The sequence below is a fragment of the Mercenaria mercenaria genome, chromosome 2 (genome assembly GCF_021730395.1).
Source record: "Mercenaria mercenaria strain notata chromosome 2, MADL_Memer_1, whole genome shotgun sequence".
Classification (NCBI taxonomy): domain Eukaryota; kingdom Metazoa; phylum Mollusca; class Bivalvia; order Venerida; family Veneridae; genus Mercenaria; species Mercenaria mercenaria.
Window position 1 is genome coordinate 58,135,979 of NC_069362.1, and position 25,253 is coordinate 58,161,231.

General features: G+C 36.0%; 1 protein-coding gene across 1 annotated transcript in view; it reads left to right on the forward strand.

Moving 5' to 3' along the window:
* LOC123564026 (calcium-dependent protein kinase C-like) overlaps positions 1-25,253 on the forward strand; it is a 234,824-nt gene that overhangs the window by 143,590 nt on the left and 65,981 nt on the right. Inside the window, exons 8-10 of the mRNA XM_045357280.2 lie at positions 11,344-11,466; positions 14,123-14,296; positions 20,347-20,438. Of these exons, the coding sequence (XP_045213215.2) occupies positions 11,344-11,466; positions 14,123-14,296; positions 20,347-20,438 (389 nt within the window). The remainder of the gene's footprint in view (positions 1-11,343; positions 11,467-14,122; positions 14,297-20,346; positions 20,439-25,253) is intronic.

Sequence of the window (25,253 nt, forward strand, 5' to 3'; positions counted from 1 at the left end):
GAGCATAACTTATTAACCATTCAAGGTAATGACTTCAAACTTGGCATGTTGGTTGGTAGTGATGAGACGATGTACAGAGAACAAGAACCTGATCTGTAGGTTTAAGGTCATGGTCACAGACTGAGCTGAAATATAAAATCTGTCTGTCATATTTAGTGTCTGGAGCATAACTTATTAACCATTCAAGGTAATGACTTCAAACTTGGCATGTTGGTTGGTAGTGATGAGACGATGTACAGAGAACAAGAACCTGATCTGTAGGTTTAAGGTCATGGTCACAGACTGAGCTGAAATATAAAATCTGTCTGTCATATTTAGTGTCTGGAGCATAACTTATTAACCATTCAAGGTAATGACTTCAAACTTGGCATGTAGGTAATTAGTGATGAGACAATGTACAGAGAACATGAACCTGGTCTGCTGATTTCAAATTGAGCTCAAATGTAAAATCTGTCATATTTAGTGTCTGGAGCGTAACTTATTAACCATTCAAGGTATTCACTTCAAACTTGGGATGTAGGTAGGTGGTTATGAGATGATGTTCATTATTTTTCATTTATTTTTAGCTCAACTGTTCGAAGAATAAGTAGAGCTATCCTACTCACCACGGCGTTGGCGTCACACCTTGGTTAGGTTTTTCGTACCAGTCCACATTTTGACAAAACCTTTTGAGATAAAGCTTTGAAACTTTTAACACTTGTGTACCATCATTATGTCCAATTTTAAGCAAAAGTACATAACTCCATCAAGGATTTTGACTGAATTATGGCCCCTTTTAACTTAGAAATCTTGGTTAAGTTTTTCGTACCAGTTCACATTTTGTGTAAAGTGTTTGACCTATGGCTTTGAAACTTTTATCACTTATTTATTATAACAGTCTCTATCTGTACAGACTTCTGGAAAGTTGTCGGTCCAACGGACACGACAGCAGAATTTTGACGCGGTCCGCTGGTTTTAACCCGGATGCGGTCCGACTGATTGTATCCCGAGAACCGCAACATCTCGGACAAAATGGCGTCAAAAATACGGTGCTGAATCCAGAAAATTAATGAAAATACACACCTGCCTAACGTAGAGGAAGCAAAAATGAGTATGAAATGAAGAGGTTCTAGCTTAATATAAATGATACATGGCGAAGATTCGTGCCTTTTTTGGACATAGAAATTAGTTAAGTTTCGCATACCATTCGATATTTTGTCTATTAACTGTTTGATATATGGCTTTGAAACTTTGAACACTTGCTTACCATCATGGTCACACATTGCCATATAGTGCAAGACTTATCCAAATCCACTAATACAGGTACATTGTTTGCCTTATCTATCCCTTTTTCTTTTGTCTGAAAATCTCTGGTAATATTTTGACCCAATACTTCTATCAATGCTTCAAATAGTCCAGTGGGCTGTCAACAGACAGCTCTTGTTTTGTCCTTTAGTATCCTGTCACCACCACTGCGTGCATACACACACACCCTGCTTCCCCCTCACACCTCCCACCGAAAAAAGTTCTTCAAATGTTGCTTTTTCGTTAAATTTTACTTCTGTCCTCTGATATAACTGTTCAGGCGTATATTGTCTCGCTTGGTGGAGCTCATGTTGTGCATGCATCTGGTTACTGGTATGAATTACAGGATTTTATGGGGCCTCCTAGGCCAAGTGGTTAAGCTGGCTGACTACGAATCACTTGCTCCTCACTGATGTGGGTTCAAACCTCGCACGGGGCGTTGAATACTTCATGTGAGGAAGCCATCCAGCTGGCTTTCAGAAGGCCAGTGGTTCTACCTAGTATATTAATATCTTTCTGAAATATCATAGAAAAACAATTTTGCCATTTACAAAAACTAATAGGCTGAGATGAAATTTTTAATATAAGCCAAAAAATATGACTTGGAATTTTTTTTTCTGCTATTCTACTCTTGTTTAGTGTACATATCATGTCATGTTTATGAAATCAGAACAGTACTTGGCATGTGCTGCAAGCTCAATAGGGTAATTTAGAACATGATTTTTGACAATGCAAATTCATTGAAATACTCAGCTGGTACTCGCATCAGTTTTACAGCTCGTCATTGAACTATGAGATCAAGACAAATTGCTAAAGAGAAAGATGATATTGTGGCGGATCTGAGTTATTTCCTAGAATGTCTGGCTGCTGTTAAGACTTGATTTTATATCAAATTTGAAAGCAATACAGACACCATAATCTGCTGGAAAACAATCAAAGTGATCAATGAGTATTTTTAGACAGGAGATCCTGGTGTCAGTATAAAATGCTTTTATGCTAAAGAACATCAGGATTTGATTAACATGAAAGACTACAATGAAAATTAATTGAATTCAGCTCCAAGCTCAGGCATACTGTCACTTTTAAAGATATCATCCAAACAAAATCCATTTGTCAAGGCGCCATTTTGGTAACTTAAAGATTGGCTATCAATAAAGAAAAAGCAGTCTCTAAGTTCAGTATATCCACATTCCAATTTAGACAGCAGTTACTAAAGACAGAAATTATTTACAGGGTTATTATACAGGGATTTAGTAGGGTAACTGGAGTTACGAGCAGCAGCCATGAAATTAGATTTCCAAAGTAATTAGTCATATACATTAATAACACAGAAGGAAATGCAGAAAGCGACAACCATTTATGGAAGTAATAAAGTATAATCTCTATTTTAGTTAACAATAACATAAGTCCCTGACCTGGCCTTTTAGCTTAGATTTGGGGAAAGATACTTTTTTTGATACGCCCGTTTGAAAAAGGGACATATTATGGGAACTCCCCGGGCGGGCTGGCGGGCAGCATCCACAGACTTTGTCAGGAGCATATCTTCTTCATGCATGGAGGGATTTTGATGAAACTTGGCACAATTGTTCACCATCATGAGACGGAGTGTCTTGCGCAAGAACCAGGTCCCTAGGTCTAAGGTCAAGGTCACACTTAGAGGTCAAATGTCAAATTCAAGAATGACTTTGTCCGGAGCACATCCTCTTCATGCATAGACGGGTTTTTGATGTAACTTAGCACAATTATACACCATCATGAGACGGAGTGTCATGGGCAGGTCCCTTCTTTAGAATTACTTCCCTTTGTTTTACTATAAATAGCTTATATTGTAACTTTTTCATTACTAGTCGTAGGGAAAAATTGAGACCACTTTTCTGTAGTACAACATGCATGTTACATCCAATTTTGAGGTGTATTTTGACCTATTGCTACCTGGTATGAATTTTTTTGTGGACTTACAATTTTCTGGGGGATTTTTTTTTTTTTTTTTTTTTTTTTTTTTAAGATTAACTCAGTTGTTACTATAAATAACTTATATTGTAAGTTTTTTATAATTGACCGTATGGAAAAACCAAGACCACTTTCCTGTGGTACAACATAGATGTTACTTTCAAATTTTAGGTGTATTTTAAGATATCTCTACCTGGTAAGGAGTTTTTTTGTAGACTTAGAAAAACAAAAGAATTACAATAATTACTTAACAACCACAAAGTTAAAATTCCATTTGCAAATACAGGTGCAAGTGTAAAGAAATTTGCTGTGATGGGCGTATATTTTGATATTCTGGCACTCTTGTTCAGTTTGAAATATGACCCAATAAAGGCTTCCGAATCAGCTGAAAATAAGAAGCCTGGTACTTATTTGAATACCATTATGTAAACTGACTGCACCAGCCTAAGGGAAACATGTACTAATGAATTTTCAATGTAACAAAGAAGAAAGATGCCTCGAAAGCATTGTTTGATATTAGTCACTGAATTCTATTGTCAGGAATATCAAGAGCATTGCCTTACAGGTGCAGACGCTCATCTGATTTTTTTGTCTCTGTATAATAGAAATATTGACCTACCCATGATTTTCTAAGTCCAAAAGGGGCCATAATTCTTGCAAAAAGCAATGCAGAGTTATGGTACTTGCTGTGCAGTGTCAGCTTCTGATGGTGAATAAGTGTTGCAAGTTTTAAAGCAATAGCTTTGACCGTAAAGGAGAAAAGTTTATCTAAAGGCAAAATTAACCAAGAAATCTGATATTTTCTAAGTCCAGAAGGGGCCATAATTCGTGCAAAAAGCAGGATGGAGTTATGTTTCTTGCTGTACGGAGTCAGCTAGTGTTGCAAGTTCCAAAGCAATAGCTTTAATAGTTTTGGAGAAAAATTGACCTAAACATAAAACTAAACCAATAAAACTGATATTTTCAAAGTCCAAAAGGGGCCATAATTCTGGCAAAAAGCAGGATGGAGTTATGTTTCTGGCTGTACAGAGTCATCTAATTATGTTGAACAAGTGTTGAAAGTTTTAAAGCAATAGCTTTGATAGTTTAGGAGAAAAGTTGACCTAAACAAAAAACCAGGCAACGCCGACGCCGACGCCGATCAAGTGATGGCAATAACTCATCATTTTTAACTCGACTATTCAAAGAATAGTAGAGCTATTGGACTCACCCATGCGTCGGCGTCTGCGTCTGCGTCGGCGTCCCGATTTGGTTAAGGTTTTGTATGTAAGCTGATATCTCAGTAACCACTTGTGGGAATGGATTGAAACTTCACACACTTATTCACTGTGATGAACTGACCTACATTGCAAAGGTTCCATAACTCTATTTTGCTTTTTTACAAAATTATGCCCCTTTTCGACTTAGAAATTCTTGGTTAAGGTTTTGTATGTAAGCTGGTATCTCAGTAACCACTTGTGGGAATGGATTGAAACTTCACACACTTATTCACTGTGATAAACTGACCTACATTGCAAAGGTTCCGTAACTCTATTTTGCTTTTTTACAAAATTATGCCCCTTTTTGACTTGGAAATTCTTGGTTAAGGTTTTTTATGTAAGCTGGTATCTCAGTAACAACTTGTGGGAATGGATTGAAACTTCGCACACTTATTCACTGTGATAAACTGACCTACATTGCACAGGTTCCATAACTCTATTTTGCCTTTTTTACAAAATTATGCCCCTTTTTCAACTTAGAAATTCTTGGTTAAGGTTTTGTATGTAAGCTGGTATCTCAGTAACCACTTGTGGGAATGGATTGAAACTTCACACACTTATTCACTGTGATAAACTGACCTACATTGCACAGGTTCCATAACTCTATTTTGCCTTTTTTACAAAATTATGCCCCTTTTTCAACTTAGAAATTCTTGGTTAAGGTTTTGTATGTAAGCTGGTATCTCAGTACCCACTAATGGGAATGGATTGAAACTTCACACACTTGTTCACTGTCATGATCTGACATGCACTGTGTAGGTCCCATAACTCTACTTTGCATTTTTTTCAAAATTATTCCCCTTTTTCGACTTAGCAGTTTTTGGTTAAGTTTTTGTATGTAAGCTGGTATTTCAGTATCCACCTATGGGAAAGGATTGAACTTCACGCACTTGTTCACTTTATGAGCTGATAAGCACTGTGAAGGTTCCATAAGGGTAGAGACCACCAATTGTTTTCCCATAGACTTACATTATAACATTATGGCGTGTACGGCCTTCCATACATCGAAACATGTATATCTAACTACATATTTTTCAAGAACTATCTTAGTTCTACCAAAATATCGGACGAAAAACATATGAATAGTGATACTTTATTTAAGTAATTTTCGTGTGAATGAGATGACCCCCTGTTTACATCGTTGGCATGGCGGGAGAAATTCGTTTGATAAAACTTTTTTTCAATACACATAAAATGTAGCAAATTTTGTCAAAATGTATAATAAAATACTGTAAATGCAGTGAAAAAATATCAATTTCGAAAAAATAATCACTTCCTGGGTTTGTTTACATGATTGACCAATCAGAACGCACAGACGTTACCTTATTCCCAGGTATACACTTACCTCATTCCCAGTAAGTTCCCTGTACTTTTTTGAATTGGTGGTCTCTGACCTATAGATGAATGTTTTGTATCACATTTTCAAATTTTACAGTGATATTGTCAAACATGATCCAATACCAAATGTCTTACAAAGTTTCATCAAGAAATGTTCAGTTTTAAGAAAGATATGGACAGTTTACTGAGGTCACCCCCTGTCGATTTATATGCCCAGATTCAGTCCTTGTCGTCGTCTGATTGCAATTTTTCGTGAAGATTTAAGTTATCTGCATTGGATTTGACTTGGAAGCTGAAATATGATTCATTCCGTAAAAAATAGAAATAAAGTCTATTAATTTTGATCATTCTCTGACATTACAGAGATAAAAATGATCATTTTTGGCCCAAAAGCTCAGACAAAAATGGGCACATTTGTCCAAAAAGAGGCCAAAATTTAAAAAATATTCAAATTTCACGCTTATTTTTGCACGAAAACGTCTTTCTACATCATTTACAACAGATTTGTGGCCATTAACATTACCTGTGATGGCTTCCGACGAAAGTCATGTTTTAGCTCTAATATAGGGTAGAGACCACCAATTGTTTTCCCATAGACTTACATTATAACATTATGGCGTGTACGGCCTTCCATACATCGAAACATGTATATCTAACTACATATTTTTCAAGAACTATCTTAGTTCTACCAAAATATCGGACGAAAAACATATGAATAGTGATACTTTATTTAAGTAATTTTCGTGTGAATGAGATGACCCCCTGTTTACATCGTTGGCATGGTGGGAGAAATTCGTTTGATAAAACTTTTTTTCAATACACATAAAATGTAGCAAATTTTGTCAAAATGTATAATAAAATACTGTAAATGCAGTGAAAAAATATCAATTTCGAAAAAATAATCACTTCCTGGGTTTGTTTACATGATTGACCAATCAGAACGCACAGACGTTACCTTATTCCCAGGTATACACTTACCTCATTCCCAGTAAGTTCCCTGTACTTTTTTGAATTGGTGGTCTCTGACCATAACCCTTTTTCCCATTTTTGAGTCGGCTAAACGCTGTCAAGCGTTTGACGAGTCCTTGCTATCGCACGATTTCTCATTCTTAAATGGCCTCACAACACAGCGAAGTGATGTAGTTCCATTGGATTGTCTCTAATTTCAAAGAGTTCACTGATTGAATGAAGTTCATTTATGTCAATCCTATTTGCTATGACCAATATACGATGTAATCTGTCATATTTATGACTTATAATTGTGCAATACTCGAATAAAGCCACGTATTTTCTTCCGTGGTAACTCATTAAGCATAAACATGCATAACGATTCTGCGGGATTTGGTAATACATTTGCGCATATGATTATAGTGACGAATTGTATGCCCTTTTGTCACAAAATAGCAAATATGATGTTCAAAAATTCAAATAAAAACTGCATATTAACTTATTAGCCAGATTATCCATTTGTTACCCTGTCCGTTTCAAAAATATAATCTTTAAAATCATTGCGCAAATAACAAATTTATTGTGCTGTGCATTTTATAAATTGCGCAGACTTACAAAGCTTGCGTAACATCCAGCGAAAGACAAAATATAGTTCCAGAACATACTGCTAGTATTTTATTGAGTGGGTACCTCTGAAAGCATTGGAATGTCTCTTATCAAAGAGTTTACCACATCGATGAAATTAAATTATGACAGCTTCATTTTAAATGACCCGAATAAGATATGTGCAGTACGTTAATTCTTCCGCGAGACTTCGCGGATGAATCCTAACTACATTCTGGACACTTCTCGGCGAACACGCGTGACCTGTTTATAACAATGCTTCTACGACTTTGCGTGGGTTGAATTTTGTAGTCAGTAAACGGATAAATTATCGGAAGAAGAAGCTCTTACTGGTTTGTTTAGTTACTACTGATATTAAAAATGATATTAATTCTTATTTTTCGAGAAATAAACAAATCGGCGAAACATTAAATCGTATTTTCTTGTAGTTTTTGAAATCGAAAGTAGATCGTCTATGCTTGGCTGCTTTGACGAAACGAAACAACTTTTTATGAAAAGATTTAAATAAGAGGTAATTTAACCGTAAACTTCAATGTCAGATACTGCCAATTGCTGCTAAATGTCTTCGTATCATCACAATTTGTAAAATATATTGTTGAAACTGGAGAAAAGTGTAACCGTATCCGGATATAATATTTTGGGTAAATATCGAGCTGTGTTATGAAATTTTAACATTCAAGTAACATACATGATAGATATTATTGTAACAGAAATGATTCTAGAATTTATTTTTATTACACCTACATATAATCTATGTCAGACTCGTATTCTAGTCCTGAGGCATGATCTGAAAGTAAAAAGATGAAGTGACAGTCATACTTTGGATATTGTAATACTAGAAAGAATCTAGATCGTAACCTTTCTGGAATTTTGACTGGTTTGGATAATTTGCTTACGATTCAGGTTCGCAAAAAATGAAACCGTCACCCATTCTGCTTTTCATGATGACACATGGCTTGATTTTTGCAGTCAGTAAGCGGATAAATTATCCCGAGAAAGAGCTCTTACTGATTTGTTTAATTACTACTGATTTAAAAATGATTTTATTTCTTATTTTTCGAGAAATAAACAAATCGGCGAAACATTAAATTGTATTTTCTTGTAGTTTTTGAAATCGAAAGTAGATCGTCTATGTTAGAGTGCTTTGACGAAACGAAACCATTTTTTTTATGAAATGATTTAAATAATTTCACCATAAACTTCAATGTCAGATACTGCCAATAGCTGCTAAACTGTCTTCATATCATCACAATTTGTAAAACATATTGTTGAAACTGGAGATTTTGGCAGTATAAAAGAAAGTGTAATCATATCCGGATATAATATTTTGGGTAAATATCGAGCTGTGTTATGAAATTTAAACATTAAAGTAACAGACATGATAGATATTATTGTAACAGAAATGATTCTAGAATTTATTTTTATAATACATACATAGAATCAATATCAGACTTATATTCTAGTGCTGAGGCATGACCTGAAAGTAAAAATATGAAGTGACAGTCATTCATACTTTGAATATTGTAATACTAAAAAGAATCTAGGTAATATTTAGAAATTGAAACATAAAATTTTCAGTTAAAAATCGCACCAAAGGCTGTATCAAGGGTCTACATTTTCAAAATTTCCTTGTGGTGATACCCCAAACCCTACTTGCAGGAGGGGGTATCCTCCCACACACTCCCCCCATATTGCCACTTTACAGTTTGATACATTTGCCCTTTTACCACCTGCCACAATGCCCATTTCAAAATCTGACTGCAGTTCAAAGCGGGAAGGAACACCCCTCCCCACACCCACCCTGCTACCGACCACGTAAAAATGGCTCAAACATTTTTTTCAGCCCAGTCTGGGCCTGTCTGTCTACATGAATCAAAACGGATAATTGAAAGTACATAGACTTGGGGACTACTGACATGGTTTTGAAGGGGTTAACAGGTCTGAAATAGAATAAATGATGGTTTTAACTAAAAAAGAACTGCATTTATCAATATTGGTTATCTTTTCCGAAATTGGTAGCTAGTCCGAGTAACTTCTCTTAGTTTCGAATGCGCAATTTTCCTGTCAGTGTAAACATTCATGACACTATATATATTGACACTCAGCAACATTTACATATCTTTAAACGCAAAAGTAAGTATACTTTAAATTCACATCCCTTATAATATGATTGAACAATACCTAGCGTGTGGCACGGTTATTGCCAGGCCCCTTATCTGTAAAATATCTGAACAGTTCTTTCGCCCATCCGTTACAAATTGTATGTGGCAATCCGCGCTATAAAATTTCAATATATAAATTTTCATATTCAAATTTTATCATGTGCGAATATATACCAGCCGATAATTGCCTGTTTTGGTAATGCCGGAGGCAAATGTTTACTGGAAAAATATTTATAGTCATGGGCAGTATCTAAGTGTCACCTGTCAAATTGTAGTTTGTACTTTCAACATTTTTATACGCCCGAAGGGACGTATTATGTTATGACGCTGGTGTCCGTCTGTCCATCTGTCTGTCCGTCCGTCCGTCTGTCCGTCTGTCCGTTAGCAATTTCGTGTCCGCTCTGTAACTCTTGAACCCCTTGAAGGATTTCAAGGAAACTTTACACAAATGTTCACCACACCGAGACGATGTGCAGACCGCATGTTTTGGATGTCTCACTTCAAGGTCAAGGTCACACTTAGGAGTCAAAGGTCATATCAGTTTGTTTCGTGTCCGCTCTGTAACTCTTGAACCCCTTGAAGGATTTCAAAGAAACTTGACACAAATGTTCACCACACCAAGACGACGTGCAGAGCGCATGTTCCGGATGACTTGCTTCAAGGTCAAGGTCACACTTAGGGGTCAAAAGTCATATCAGTTTGTTTCATGTCCGCTCTGTAACTCTTGAACTGCTGGAAGGATTTCAAAGAAACTTGGCAGAAATGTTCACCACATTGTAACGATGTGCAGAGCGCATGTTCCGGATGACTCGCTTCAAGGTCAAGGTCACACTTAAGGGTCAAAGGTCATATATGACTTTGCTTTGTGTATATTGCTCTGCATTGCAGTGGTCTTGTTTTTATTTGGCAGATCTCTTTTTTGTACTTACAATAAATTTTTTTTTTTGAATTACTTCCCTTTTATGTTACTATAAATAGCTTATTTTGAAACTTTTTTATTATTGGCCGTAGGGAAAAACCGAGACCACTTTTCTGTGGTACAACATGGATGGTACCTCCAATTTTAAGGTGTATTTTTACATACCTATACCTGATAAGGATTTTTTTGTAGACTTTGATTTTTTTTTTTTGTGGACTTAGATTTGTTTTTTGAAGTTTTCCTTTTGTTGTTCCAGTCCTTTGGGGCTACAACAGTCAAGTTCTTAAAATTTTGCTCCAATCCTATGATGTAAGCCTTCGGGCGTATATTGCCCCGCATGGCGGCGCTCTTGTTATTTTTGCGAACCACTCTTCAATTTTAGAGAAATATATTAGGTTTAAATACTTGTATAATGTCAATCAAAGTTTTACTAGGCATCGATTGAATGTCCATTTCATCTATTGTAACAAAATCTCTGTTCAGTTGGGGAAAAAAACTAAAACCAAACTGAAACTGGTAGACTATACTACCAGTACATCAATCATTAGCCGACTCTCAGGCCCTTCAGGCCTTTGATTATAAAATTATGCCCCTTTTTTGACTTCCGTATTAATTCAGTTGACAAGGCTGTTGAATAGTCGAGCGTTGCTGTCCTCCGACAGCTCTTGTTTTTTTTTAAAATCAGATGAGCTTAAAAAGGAATGTCCTTCGGCTTCCAAAAAGTGACTGTGTTGCCTCATTCCAGTTATGATTGAAGTCATCTTAAAACAGCATTTACACAATGAAAATGAATTAAGAAAAGAATGTTACTGTTGAAACTCTCATTAAGCAATGTTAAATGTATGCACATGTATTACAGGACACGAAGATAGATAAGAGACCCCCTCCTGTAGACCTACCACAGAATATGAGTAAACAAGACATTGTCAGGGCCTCAGATTTCAATTTCCTCACTGTTCTAGGCAAAGGCAGCTTTGGAAAGGTTTGTATTGGGTTGTGTACATCCTAACAAATAATGGAGTCACTTGACCTAATTTTTAGTGAACTATGACTTAATGGCATTTTATACGAGCACAAAGGTGCACTCTTTTGTTACTTTTTATTATTGGGTGACCATATTACAATGTGTCAAGTTTGATATGTCAAAATTTGGCACAGATTAAAACAAAAAAACAAAAACAGGTGGGTTAGAAAAGCTTTGAGTGTATAAAAAAGCTTCTAATCCATAGCTAGAACATAACTGGGTCTACAGTCATCAAATTTTCTAGCATGCTAGTATATAGTCAGTACATGGTCTCATTTTTTTTTCTGCATCATTAGGTCAGACGTCGGATAGTGTAGGTAGAAAATGAAATTCCAAGTTTTCCCACAACGGCATTTGGGTGGGGGGCGGGGGGAGCAAATATGTTTTTTTAGCCAGCTCTTGTTCATTCTTTCTCTTATCCTTTTACCTGAACATCACTGCAAGTAAATATTAAGGTTTTTATGGTCCTTCCTCTTTCCTAGTGTTTCTCCATATTTTTTCTTTATACCCTAGTTACACATACAACCTCCCTAATTTAAAAAACCTGTATGTAAAAACATCTATTCAGTCATGGCTATATCAATATTGGCAGCCATTTTCAAACAGTCTAGTATGATGTCATTCAGGTCTTTTTACCTGATTTCATTTTCTGTTTAATTAGAAAGTTAATTTAAAATGCAAAAAGACAGAAACAAAGGGCTAATGACGTTTTTTCTTGCTAGAGAGACATTATCACATCATTTTTTCTATTGATAGCAATGGTTCAATGTCATATATTGAAGTAGTTATTGGGATATTTTAAGTAGTTTTTGCTCAGTATTATCAACTGTCAAGCATTGAAGCTGGTAAATACTATTAATGAACAAAATGTATTATTTATTACAGGAAAATGAATCTTATTTATGTTCAGATATAAAATCTATGGCTACAAAAATCAATAAGGCAACAATGTGAAATGCTGCTTTTTACTTTCTGAATTTCTTCAATAACAGTTTATTTTAAAAAAGGAGAAAAAAGGTGTTTTGTTTTTATGAGAATGTCATCAGCCCTTCTATCTGGAAAAGTTATACTGTTCGAACTACAATTTTTGTAACAAGAGTTTTCCTGAATTTCTGTGTGAGTATAAGATTATACATAATTCTAATGGTCTCCAAGGCTTGTAAAAGGAGTATCTAAATTTTCAGACATTTTGAACACCAAAAAGTTTTAAAATTTAAATTTTGACTTGAATTGTTAAAAGGACTTGAAAATGTCTTTGAGATAGCCAGAATTTTGAGAATTCTTCACATGAACGACCTGTTGGATCTTCATCAAACTTGGTTTATATGCTAGCACAGTAAGATCCTCTCGCAGATTTTTTCAGGTGGGAGTGTTTGGCCCTTTAATGGTCCACTCAAGTTAAGAATGGGAAATGAAAACTTCAAATGACAGGCTGGATTTTACCAAACTTGGTCTGTAGCATCCTTGTAAGGTCCTCTCCTAAACTTGTTTGAATGGGGGAACTTTGCAACTTTTAATGGCCACTAGCGATAAAAATAGAAAAACCCCTCTTGAACTACTTGATGGATCTTCATCAACTTGGTCTGTAGCATCATTGTAAGGTCCTCTTCAAATTTGGTTCTGTTTGGTCCCTCTAGAATAGAACTTCTTAACTTGAAGTCTGTTCTGATAGTAACGCATTTTTGGACCATCACAATGAAATATAAACAACTTCCATTTTAATGAACTTACGAAAGAATGTTCACCAGACTTTGTAGTTCTTCTTCTTCAGGTTAGTGACTTCAAATAGGCTGCTTGTTTAATATCACTGGGATAATATATCACCTTCTGATAGAAAACAGTAACCACTTGTAAAACTATATTATATGCAAGCACAATTATATACTTCTTCTTAATTTCAAAAAAGAACTTATTCATAAAAAGTGTCAGGTTTTGAGATCGCATGGCTCAGTTCAGTAGGAAGGCATTCTGGCTCTTCTAGTTGTTGAGGGTCATCATGTGAAAGCTTGGATTGTTCATTGACAACAACCCTTAGAATCTTTCTCTTTTTTTGAGACTTTTAAGTTTAATTAAGGTATTATGTAATAAAAAATCTTTTGCAGCTCTCATTGATTATTGGCTAAAGCTGAAATCAAACTTAGTGGCATGGAATAATGAGAAGATAGCATGTAAATAATATCTGAATTGTGCATACTAAGCATTATTCATAAAACTCTGCTCAGATTTGGTAGTAACAGAAGGTATTTGGCTTGTAGTATGATTTTTCAACAGTATTGCAGTTATGTAATGATGGGCGGTTAAACTTTCTAGTGTTCCTGGATTCTGTGGCAGTACTAATCTGTTCTCTGCAAGGACCTGCAACTTCTCCACGTGAATATGAGGTACGGGGTGTATGATTTCAGCCACAATGTCTTTTATCAAATTGTCAGGAAAAACAAATGTCACACCTAAGGAACAGACAGACAACCCAGGAGTCTGTAGATCTGTGTTCTCCATATTGAGCAAAGTGGGTAAGCTGGAATATAAGATGATACAGGGTAAAAATTCAGACGGAAAAGTTGCTAGCCAGACAGTATGTAAGTTTATGACTGAAATCTGTTATTTTTGTCACTAGGTAGTTTTAGCAGAGCGTAAAGGCACAGATGAACTATATGCCATTAAAATCCTCAAGAAAGATGTGATAATTCAAGATGATGATGTAGAATGTACGATGATAGAGAAACGTGTTCTTGCCTTGCCAAGTAAACCACCATTCCTTGTTCAGCTTCATTCCTGTTTCCAAACCATGGTAAGTTTCCTGTATATTTCATACTACTTAATGAAAGGAAAGCAGTAACTGTTGTCACCTTTTTGTGTGCAATGTTGAGAAGGTGTAATCATGACCAAGTAGGGTTCAGATCAGTGACCTCTTGGTTAAACGGCTGACCCAATACCCACTAGATCACTACTCTCAGGTCAGTGGCTCAGCATGAAACTGTTGAAACTATAGGAATAAATAACAGGGTACAATAGTTTTGCACGGAGCCTTTGATGTAAAGATCATTGATATTACAGTCTTTCATAGTCACATCCCCTAGCCCAAGCATAAAGTGGAATGGTAAGGGAAATGTTTCAAAAACCTCCAAAACTGTAAAATAGTATTTAAGAAGTAAAGTTAGATATTTATCTCATGCGCTGTGCCTTCTTCAAGTTTATTCCTCATTTAGCTGTTGTTTCTAATCCCCATGAGGATTGTTGCGTGGTTTCTGCTGCTAGTGTAACATAAGAATTTATTGCTAACAGTGTCTGCAGTACCAGCCAACAGGAAAATTGCTTTGAAAAATGATACTATTAACACAGGAATAGACAGAAACACTTAGTCAGGCTGACTCTTCCTTTTTTCTGTTTACCAAAAAGGGAAAAACAGTATAAAATTTATGTTTTGCATAGGGTAGTGATGTGAAATATCTGAATTTAGCCCATTAGTTGTCATTGTCAGTTAAACTGGCTGTTTGTAAAGCCCCTATCCTCTTGGGAAATCTTAAATGTTCTTTATTCTCAACCTGTCTTTCTCTTAAAGGTGGCAGTCATATTTAAGCAATATTGTATGACACTTTTCAGTTTTAGTATATTCTGTTAGAGATTTATATAATGAACAAAAAGACCATATATTGGAGTGGGCTTGTCGGTCAGTCTGTTTGTTTTCATGGTTTCTGGACAATAACTCATGAAAGGCTTGACAGATTTAAATAATGTTTGGTACACAGGTGTAACATTATAAAGTACAGGTCAATTTTTCGACTTTGAGGTCAGTACGTCAAAGGTCAAGGTCACAATGAACTGGAACAGTTAAACGGTTTCCAGATGATAAGTTGAGAATGCTTGGGCCAAGGGCCAAGGATCATAAATTTTGGTATACAGTTGTAATATCATAAAATACATGTCAAGTTTGACTTTTAGGTCAGTAGGTCAAAGGTCAAGGTCACAATGACCTGGAACAGTTAAATGGTTTCGGGATGGTAACTTGAGAAGGCTTGGGCCTAGGATCATGAAAGTTGATGGGGAGGTTGGTCATGACCAGCAGATGACCCGTATTGATTTTGAGGTCAGTAGGTCAAAGGTGAGGTCACAGTGACCTGGAACAGTTAAACTATTTCCGGACTATAACTTGAGAACACTTAGGCCTATGATCATGAAAGTTTATAGGAAGGTTGGTCATGACAGCAGATGAAAGCTATAGATTTTGAGGTCATAAGTCAGAGGTCAAGGTCACAGTGACCTGGAACAGTTAAATCGTTTCTGGACGATAACTTGGAAACGCTTGGGCTTAGGATCACAAACCTTAATAGGGAGGTTGATCATGACCAGCAGATGGCCCCTATTGATTTTGAGGTTTGACTTTGATATTGGCTTACTTCTGTGACAAGGTCATATTGTGGGGGTATAATTCATCATTCCTGTGACAGCTGTAGTTGATTTTTATTTAATTTTGCCATTACTCCCCTTTAATGTTTAAAATCTTCAAAAAGTGGACTGTACCCATTTTTAGCTCGACTATTCAAAGAATAGTAGAGCTATTGGACTCACCCATGCGTCGGCGTCCGCGTCCGCATCCCGATTTGGTTAAGGTTTTGTATGTAAGCTGGTATCTCAGTAACCACTTGTGGGAATGGATTGAAACTCCACACACTTATTCACTATGATATACTGACCTACATTGCACAGGTTCCATAACTCTATTTTGCTTTTTTACAAAATTATGCCCCCTTTTCAACTTAGAAATTCTTGGTTAAGGTTTTGTATGTAAGCTGGTATCTCAGTAACCACTTGTGGGAATGGATTGAAACTTCACACACTTATTTACTGTGATAAACTGACCTACATTGCACAGGTTCCATAACTCTATTTTGCTTTTTTACAAAATTATGCCCCCTTTTCGACTTAGAAATTCTTGTTAAGGTTTTGTATGTAAGCTGGTATCTCAGTAACCACTTGTGGGAATGGATTGAAACTTCACACACTTATTCACTGTGATAAACTGACCTACATTGGACAGGTTCAATAACTCTATTTTGCTTTTTTACAAAATTATGTCCCCTGTTCGACTTAGAAATTCTTGGTTAAGGTTTTGTATGTAAGCTGGTATCTCAGTACCCACTAATGGGAATGGATTGAAACTTCACACACTTGTTCACTGTCATGATCTGACATGTCCTGTGTAGGTGCCATAACTCTACTTTGCATTTTTGTCAAAATTATGCCCCTTTTTCGACTTAGAAATTCTTGGTTAAGGTTTTGTATGTAAGCTGGTATCTCAGTACCCACTAATGGGAATGGATTGAAACTTCACACACTTGTTCACTGTCATGATCTGACATGCACTGTGTAGGTCCCTTAACTCTACTTTGCATTTTTTTTTTCAAAATTATGCCCTTTTTTTGACTTAGCAGTTTTTGGTTAAGTTTTTGTATGTAAGCTGGTATTTCAGTATCCACTTATGGAAAAGGATTGAAACTTCACACACTTGTTCACTTTATGAGCTGATAAGCTCTGTGAAGGTTCCATAACCATTTTTCTCATTTTTACAAAACTATGCCCCTTTTATCTACTTTTGTATTCATTCAATTGACAAGGCTTTTGAATAGTCGAGCGTTGCTGTCCTCCGACAGCTCTTGTTTACAAGGTAATTTCTAGTTTTACATTTGCTGATAGATACCAGGATATTTCAACAATCAGAGCCAATAGGCAAGTTTTAAAATAGTGTGTAACTTCTTAATTCATATATTTCAAATCTATCCAGGTTGCACAACCAACATAGGTAGGTAATAATAATTATACAAACTTGCATTTTTAATTAATTTCAGCTAGATTTGTAATTGTCAGTGCAAATCTTTAAACAAATTTAACTCATTTGGTCTTAAATTGATGTCATCCACTACACAAATTTTGTTCATTAAATTTATAATATATGCTAATTTTTTTTTTTATCTTGGTTGGGTAACCAGAATGGCAAAATTAAGCTTTAAGAATACTTCCAGTGAAAATTTAACATGTTCAAAGACTTCATTGAGCACAAGTAAGTGTGAATGATCATTTATTAAACTCTCAAACAAATACATGACTTGATCAATATTTAAAATTCATGCTGATCTGCTAGGCTTTGGTTGGTAAGCCAGTATTTCTTTGCCTGACTTTCTCAAGACATGCTTTAAAATATGCTGCCTGAAATTGTCAGTAGTATATTGAATTTCACTGTACATGCCTTTGAAAGAAAGATAGTTTTACTGAAGTTTACAGCAAATACTTCCAACTTTCACCTTTGGGAAACATAAGTTAAAGTTTGTAACAAAGATATATCTGCTTCTTTCGTGCCTTATTTGCTTTATGATAATGCCTATTGATGTTTTGCATATCTATTACAAAGTGTTAGTATTATATTTCCTGTCTTAGAGATTTTATTCCCACTAAGGATAAAGGGGTTAAGTTTTCACATGTTTTGTCTGTCTGACATTCCATATGTTCAACTTTTGTCCATATCTTCTTAACCCCTTGAAAAATACTTTATGACACTGAGGAATGTTTATCTCATTGAGTCCACATTCAGATTTATGTTCCAGTTGTTTGAGCCTTTGGTTTAGTTTTGGGTCTGTATCTTCTTAACTGTATTCAGATTTTTGTCCCGATTGTTTGAGCCTTTGGTTTAGTTTTGGGTCTGTATCTTCTTAACCCATAGAAGAATGTTTATGACACTTTGGCTGAATATTTATCTCATTTAGTCTGCATTCAGATTTATGTCCCAGTTGTTTGAGCCTTTGGTTTAAGTTTTGGGTCTGTATCTTCTTAACCCATAGAAGAATGTGTATGACACTTTGGCTGAATGTTTATCTCATTTAGTCTGCATTCAGATTTATGTCCCAATTGTTTGAGCCTTTGGTTTAGTTTTGGGTCTGTATCTTCTTAACCCATAGAAGAATGTTTATGACACTTTGGCGGAATGTCTATATCATTGAGTCTGCATTCGGATTTATGTCCCAGTTGTTTGTGCCTTTGGTTTAGTTTTGGGTCTGTATCTTCTTAACCCATAGAAGAATGTTTATGACACTTTGGCGGAATGTTTATCTCATTGAGTCTGCATTCAGATTTTTGTCCCAATTGTTTGAGCCTTTGGTTTAGTTTTGGGTCTATATCTTCTTAACCCATAGAAGAATGTTTATGACACTTTAGCTGAATGTTTATCTCATTGAGTCTGCATTCAGATTTTGTCCCAATTGTTTGAGCCTTTGGTTTAGTTTTGGGTCTGTATCTTCTTAACCCATAGAAGAATGTTTATGACACTTTAGCTGAATGTTTATCTCATTGAGTCTGCATTCAGATTTTGTCCCAATTGTTTGAGCCTTTGGTTTAGTTTTGGGTCTGTATCTTCTTAACCCATAGAAGAATGTTTATGACACTTTGGCTGAATATTTATCTCATTGAGTCTGCATTCAGATTTATGTCCCAGTTGTTTGAGCCTTTGGTTTAGTTTTGGGTCTGTATCTTCTTAACCCATAGAAGAATGTTTATGACACTTTAGCTGAATGTTTATCTCATTGAGTCTGCATTCAGATTTTTGTCCCAATTGTTTGAGCCTTTGGTTTAGTTTTGGGTCTGTATCTTCTTAACCCATAGAAGAATGTTTATGACACTTTGGCTGAATATTTATCTCATTGAGTCTGCATTCAGATTTATGTCCCAGTTGTTTGAGCCTTTGGTTTAGTTTTGGGTCTGTATCTTCTTAACCCATAGAAGAATGTTTATGACACTTTAGCTGAATGTTTATCTCATTGAGTCTGCATTCAGATTTTTGTCCCAATTGTTTGAGCCTTTGGTTTAGTTTTGGGTCTGTATCTTCTTAACCCATAGAAGAATGTTTATGACACTTTGGCTGAATGTTTATCTCATTTAGTCCTCATTCAGATTTGTGTCCCAATTGTTTGAGCCTTTGGTTTAGTTTTGGGTCTGTATCTTCTTAACCCATAGAAGAATTTTTATGACACTTTGGCTGAATGTTTATCTCATTTAGTCTGCATTCAGATTTGTGTCCCAATTGTTTGAGCCTTTGGTTTAGTTTTGGGTCTGTATCTTCTTAACCCATAGAAGAATGTTTATGACACTTTGGCAGAATGTTTATCTCATTTAGTCTGCATTCAGATTTGTGTCCCAATTGTTTGAGCCTTTGGTTTAGTTTTGGGTCTGTATCTTCTTAACCCATAGAAGAATGTTTATGACACTTTGGCTGAATGTTTATCTCATTTAGTCTGCATTCAGATTTGTGTCCCAATTGTTTGAGCCTTTGGTTTAGTTTTGGGTCTGTATCTTCTTAACCCATAGAAGAATTTTTATGACACTTTGGCTGAATGTTTATCTCATTTAGTCTGCATTCAGATTTGTGTCCCAGTTGTTTGAGCCTTTGGTCAAGTTTGGGTCTGTATCTTTTTAACCGATAGAAGAATGTTTATGACACTTTGGCAGAATGTTTATCTCATCAACCAACTCGACAGGCAGAAGTCATTTCACAATTGTTTGAACATATAATTTGTTCAACATAATGGGACTCTTTGTGTCAGAACTAGCTATAACCCATTTACAAGTTACTTGGTGGAGAATATGTAGAGGATAGGTTCATGGTACATTGCTTGAGCAAAGTTTCGAACCTGCATGATGACAGAAGCTCCCTGTTTCTGTCCTGTGGCAAAATTGTCACTTTGGTGTAATGATTATTCGGCAATGTTCAGAAATCCAGCCAACTTAAAAGCATTAATGAGCTTACAAGCAGTGTTAAAACCACATAACTCTGTTCTTTTTTTCTTTGTTTTTCAGGATAGATTATATTTTGTAATGGAGTATGTAAATGGTGGAGATTTAATGTTTAGAATACAACAGGAAGGGAAGTTCAAGGAACCTATAGCTGTGTAAGTTACAGTAGTAGTTTAGATGAATTGAGCTGATCCACTCCATGGTACGGGTATATCAGTTTTCTGCCAGAATTGTTAGGTTTGAGTTGTGTATTTTTCAACAAAAATTGTCAGCTAATTAAGATTTTCCTTCTTTGAAAAAAAAATGCAGATGGTTTGTTCCAGTAAAGCATAATTGTTGCACCCTCCGACAACAAAGTTGTAAGTGGGGGTATACTGGTTTCAGGTTGTCTGTCCGTCTGTCTGTCCATCTGGCCGTCTGTCCGTAGACGCAATCTTGTGCGCACCATCACCTTGACAGAATTTAATGAAACTTCACACAAGTGATCAGTACCAACAGTAGTTGTGCATGGGGCATGTTAGGTTCTTTCAGAAAAAAAATTTGCAGAGTTATGGGACTTTGTTTTTTTTGTTACTATACTATATACATAGACACAATCTTGTGCGCACCATCTCTCCTCATCCCTTTGACACAATTTAATGAAACTTCACACAAGTGATCAGTACCAACAGTAGTTGTGCATGGGGCGTGTTAGGTTCTTTTAGAAAAAAAATTTGCAGAGTTATGGGACTTTGTTTTTTTGTTACTATACTATATACATAGACACAATCTTGTGCGCACCATCTCTCCTCATCCCCTTGACACAATTTAATGAAACTTCACACAAGTGATCAGTAACAACAGTAGGTGTGCATGGGGCATGTTAGGTTCTTTCAGCGACAAAAATTGCAGAGTTATGGGACTTTGTTTCTTGTTAACATACTATGTACATACAGTCTGCATATGCAATCTTGTGCGTGCCTAATCTACCAAACCCTTATACACAATTTAATGAAACTTCACACAAGTGATCAGTACCAACCCTAGTTGTGCATGGTGCATGTTACATTCTTTTAGATAAATATTCTGCATAGTTATGGGACTTTGTTTTTTGTTACTATACTGTATACATACAGTCTATATACATACAGTCCACATAATTATGCAATCTTGTGTGCGTCAAATTGCAATGTACTGTGTCAGTGCATGCGGGGGGTACATTCATCACCTTTAGTGATAGCTCTAGTTTATATTCTAATTTGACCTTAAGCATGACTGTTCAAAGAACAGGTAGAGCTATTATACTCATCCATTCTTCAACATACAGGTCTTCATCCCAGTTTGGAAAAGTGTTTGTATGTAAGCTGGTAGCTCAGTATCCACTAATGAGAACAGATTGAAACTTAACATACTTGTCTGCATTCAATGCAAAGGTTCAATAACTCTGTTTTGCGTTTTTACAAAATTATAACCTTTTTTTAGCTCACCAGAGCACAAAGTGCTCAAGATGAGCTTTTGTGACCGCCCTGTGTCCAGCATCCATCGTCAGTCGTCCGTTGTCATCAACAGTTTGACTGTTAACTCTCTAGAGGTCACAATTTCGGCCCAATCTTAATGAAACTTGGTCAGAATGTTACCCTTAATAAAATCTTGGACGAATTCGATATTGGGTCATTTGGGGTCAAAAACTAGGTCACCAGGTCAAATCAAAGGAAAAGCTTTTTAACACTCTAGAGGTCACATTTATGACCCTATCTTCGTGAACCTTGGTCAGAATGTTTACCTTGATGACCTCTAGATCAAGTTCGAATCTGGGTCATGTTGGTTCAGAACTAGGTCACTAGGTCAAATCAAAGGAAAAGCTTCTTAACACTCTAGAGGCATTTATGACCCTATCTTCATGAAACTTGGTCAGAATGTTTATCTTGATGATTCCTAGGCCAAATCTGAATCTGGGTCATGTTGGATCAAAAACTAGGTCACTAGGCCAGATCAAAGTGTAAACAAGATTTTCAGTTTGAAACCCATGAGAATTAGTCAGAAAGTTTGCCTTGATGACCTCTAGATCAAGTTCGAATCTGGGTCATGTGGGGTCAAAAACTAGATTACCCAGTCAAATTAAAGGGAAAGCTTGTTAACACTCTAGAGGCCACATTTATGATCCTATCTTCATGAAACTTGGTCAGAATGTTTGTCTTGATTATCTTTAGGCCAAGTTTGAATCTGGGTCATGTTGGGTCAAAAACTAGGTCACTAGGCCAGATCAAAGGAAAATCTTGTTAACACTCTAAGAGACCATATTTTAAGTTTGAAACTCATGAGAATGGGTCAGAATGTTTGTCTTGATAATTTCTAGGTCAAGTTAGAGTCTGGGTCATGTGGAGTCAAAAACTAGGTCACCCAGTCAAATTAAAGGAAAAGCTTCTTAATACTAGAGGCCACATTTATGAAGCAATCTTCATGAAACTTGGTCAGAATGTTTATCTTGATGACCTCTAGGCCAGATTTGAAACTGGGTCATGTTGGTTCAAAAACTAGGTCACCCGGTCAGATCAAAGGAAAAACATGTTAACACTCTAGGAGCCACATTTTTGATTCAATTTTCATAAAACTTTGTCAGAATGTTTGGTATCATACAGTCTTTTATAATTTCGACTCAGGGACATGTAGGGTCAAAAACTAGGTCACATGGTAAAATCAAAGGAAAAGCATTTTTATAACTTAGAGGCCACCTTTTTGCTCTAATCTTCATGAAATTTTGTCAGAATGTTTGTTTTCATGAAATCATGGACAGGTTTTAATCTGGGTCATGTGGGATCAAAAACTAGGTCACTAGGTCAAATGAAAGAAAATGCTTGTTTACACTCAGGCCACATTTTTTGGTCCAATCTTAATGAAAATTGGTCAGAATATTTGACTCCATGAAATTTTGAGCAGGTTGAAAATTGGGTAAAAAACTATGTTTCTAGGCCAGATCAAAGAAAAAACACTAGAGGCCACATTTTTGCTCCAATCTTCATGAAACTTGGTCAGAATGTTTATCTCCTTGAAGACTCAGGCAAGTTTGAAACTGGGTCATGTGGTTTCAAAAACTGGGTCACTAGATCAAACATGTTAGTTATGGTGTGTTACTCTGGTGAGCGACCTAGGGCCATTATGGCCCTCTTGTTTACTTAGCAATTTTTGGTTAAGTTTTTGTGTGTAGGTTTGTACCTCAGTACCCACTGAAACTTCACACACCTGTTCACTGCGATTAGTTGACATGCATTATACAGGTTCCATAATTCTGTTTTGCTTTTTTGCCTAGCCCGCTTGCGGTGAGCTCGATATTGTCCCCTCTTTTGGTGGTTTGGTGTATGTTCGTGCGTGCGTCGGTGCGTGCTTCCGTCCGATTTTGTCCAGACCATAACTTTGACATGCATGGACAATCTTGTTTATATTTGGCATAAATGTTTACCTCAATGAGAAGACATGTCATGCGCAAACCCCATGTTCCTATCTCAAAGGTCAAGGTCACAGTTGGAGGTCAAAGGTCAAATTGAAGTTTGTCCGGAGCATTTCTTCTTCATGCGTGGTGAGATTTTGATGTAACTTGGTATGAATGTTCACCATTATGAGACAGAGTGTTGTGCGCAAGAACCAGATCCTTAGGTCCAAGGTCAAGGTCACACTTGACATCTGGAGGACTGGACATTCTGCCCATGGGCATACTTATTATAAAATTATGCCTCTATTTTGTCTTCTGTATTCATTCATTTAACTTCCTTTAGCGACAAGGCTGTTGAATAGTTGAGTGTTGCTGTTGTCCGACAGGTCTTGTTAAAACTTTCAAGATTGTTTTAATCAGGTACTCGGTATTTTATTCTTAATTTATTGACAAGTTCTTTAATACTCAGTTTGACTCATCTTAGTTTTCTGACGATTTTTTCAAAAGAGGCATTTAAGCCCTAGGTACCCATGGTTATTTTTCCAAGTAACATTTTTCAACATGTTCATTTCCCACCATTTTTTCATATAAAAAGAAGACAGTATCTTACAAAGAACAGATTTTAAACTGATAAGAAATGAAGAAGATAGTTATTTTATAGGATTCCCACTTTGTTATCCGGGCAGCTGAGAGAAATGCTGTAAAACTGTTAGAACAAAAAAACTATTTCTTCATTGTATTGTAGTCTCACCATAGTGTATAAATATCTCATGCCTACTGACCGTTGATTTGGTAATGTGATGAGTAGAATTGATCTGAGATGTTGATTAAGACAAGATCAGCCTGGAATATTCATTGAATCATCAGGGATTTCGATTCATTTCCATATGATAAAGAAATAGTGGCCTTTTTAGTATTCACTTAAAAAACTTGTCTCTGGAGAATTCTGATGTCTCTAAAGCAATCTCATCTGTTTTCTGCAAGTCAAATGTCTTAAGGGTGAATGTTCACATTTTAAGATAATGGTCCTGTCTGTTGGACATGCTTTTAAGAAGCAGGATACAGGGAAAGGTTTTTGAAAAAAATTATGTTTGTTTGTAAGCATATTTGTTGGGGTTTGTAAACTTTTGTAACAATTTTTTTTTTTGTCTGAAAATGATAATTTTATTTATACTTCTGATAAATCTGGGATTGTAAGGACAGCTTTTCAGGATTACTCATTTTAAAATCTCCCTTTTAAATAGAATAATTATAGAAAGGTTTATGATAAGTAATTCCAGAGAAAAAAAAAACAGAATAGAGTATCTTTCATAGACTGGCTGGGAGCATTTATGTTTATGATACCATCGCTTTGTGCCAGTGTGCGTAACTAATAAAGCAGCTCTGCTATGGATTCAGACAATGTCATACAGGGCTAAATTGGTCTGAATGCTTTATTTGTCTCCTCTCATTGTTAACTTACTGGACTTTGACATCGCACAATACTGTAATCAGACTGTTTTTTGTGAGACAGAGTTGCAAATAGTTTGCTTTATAATTGGTACATAATGAAAGGGCATCCTGT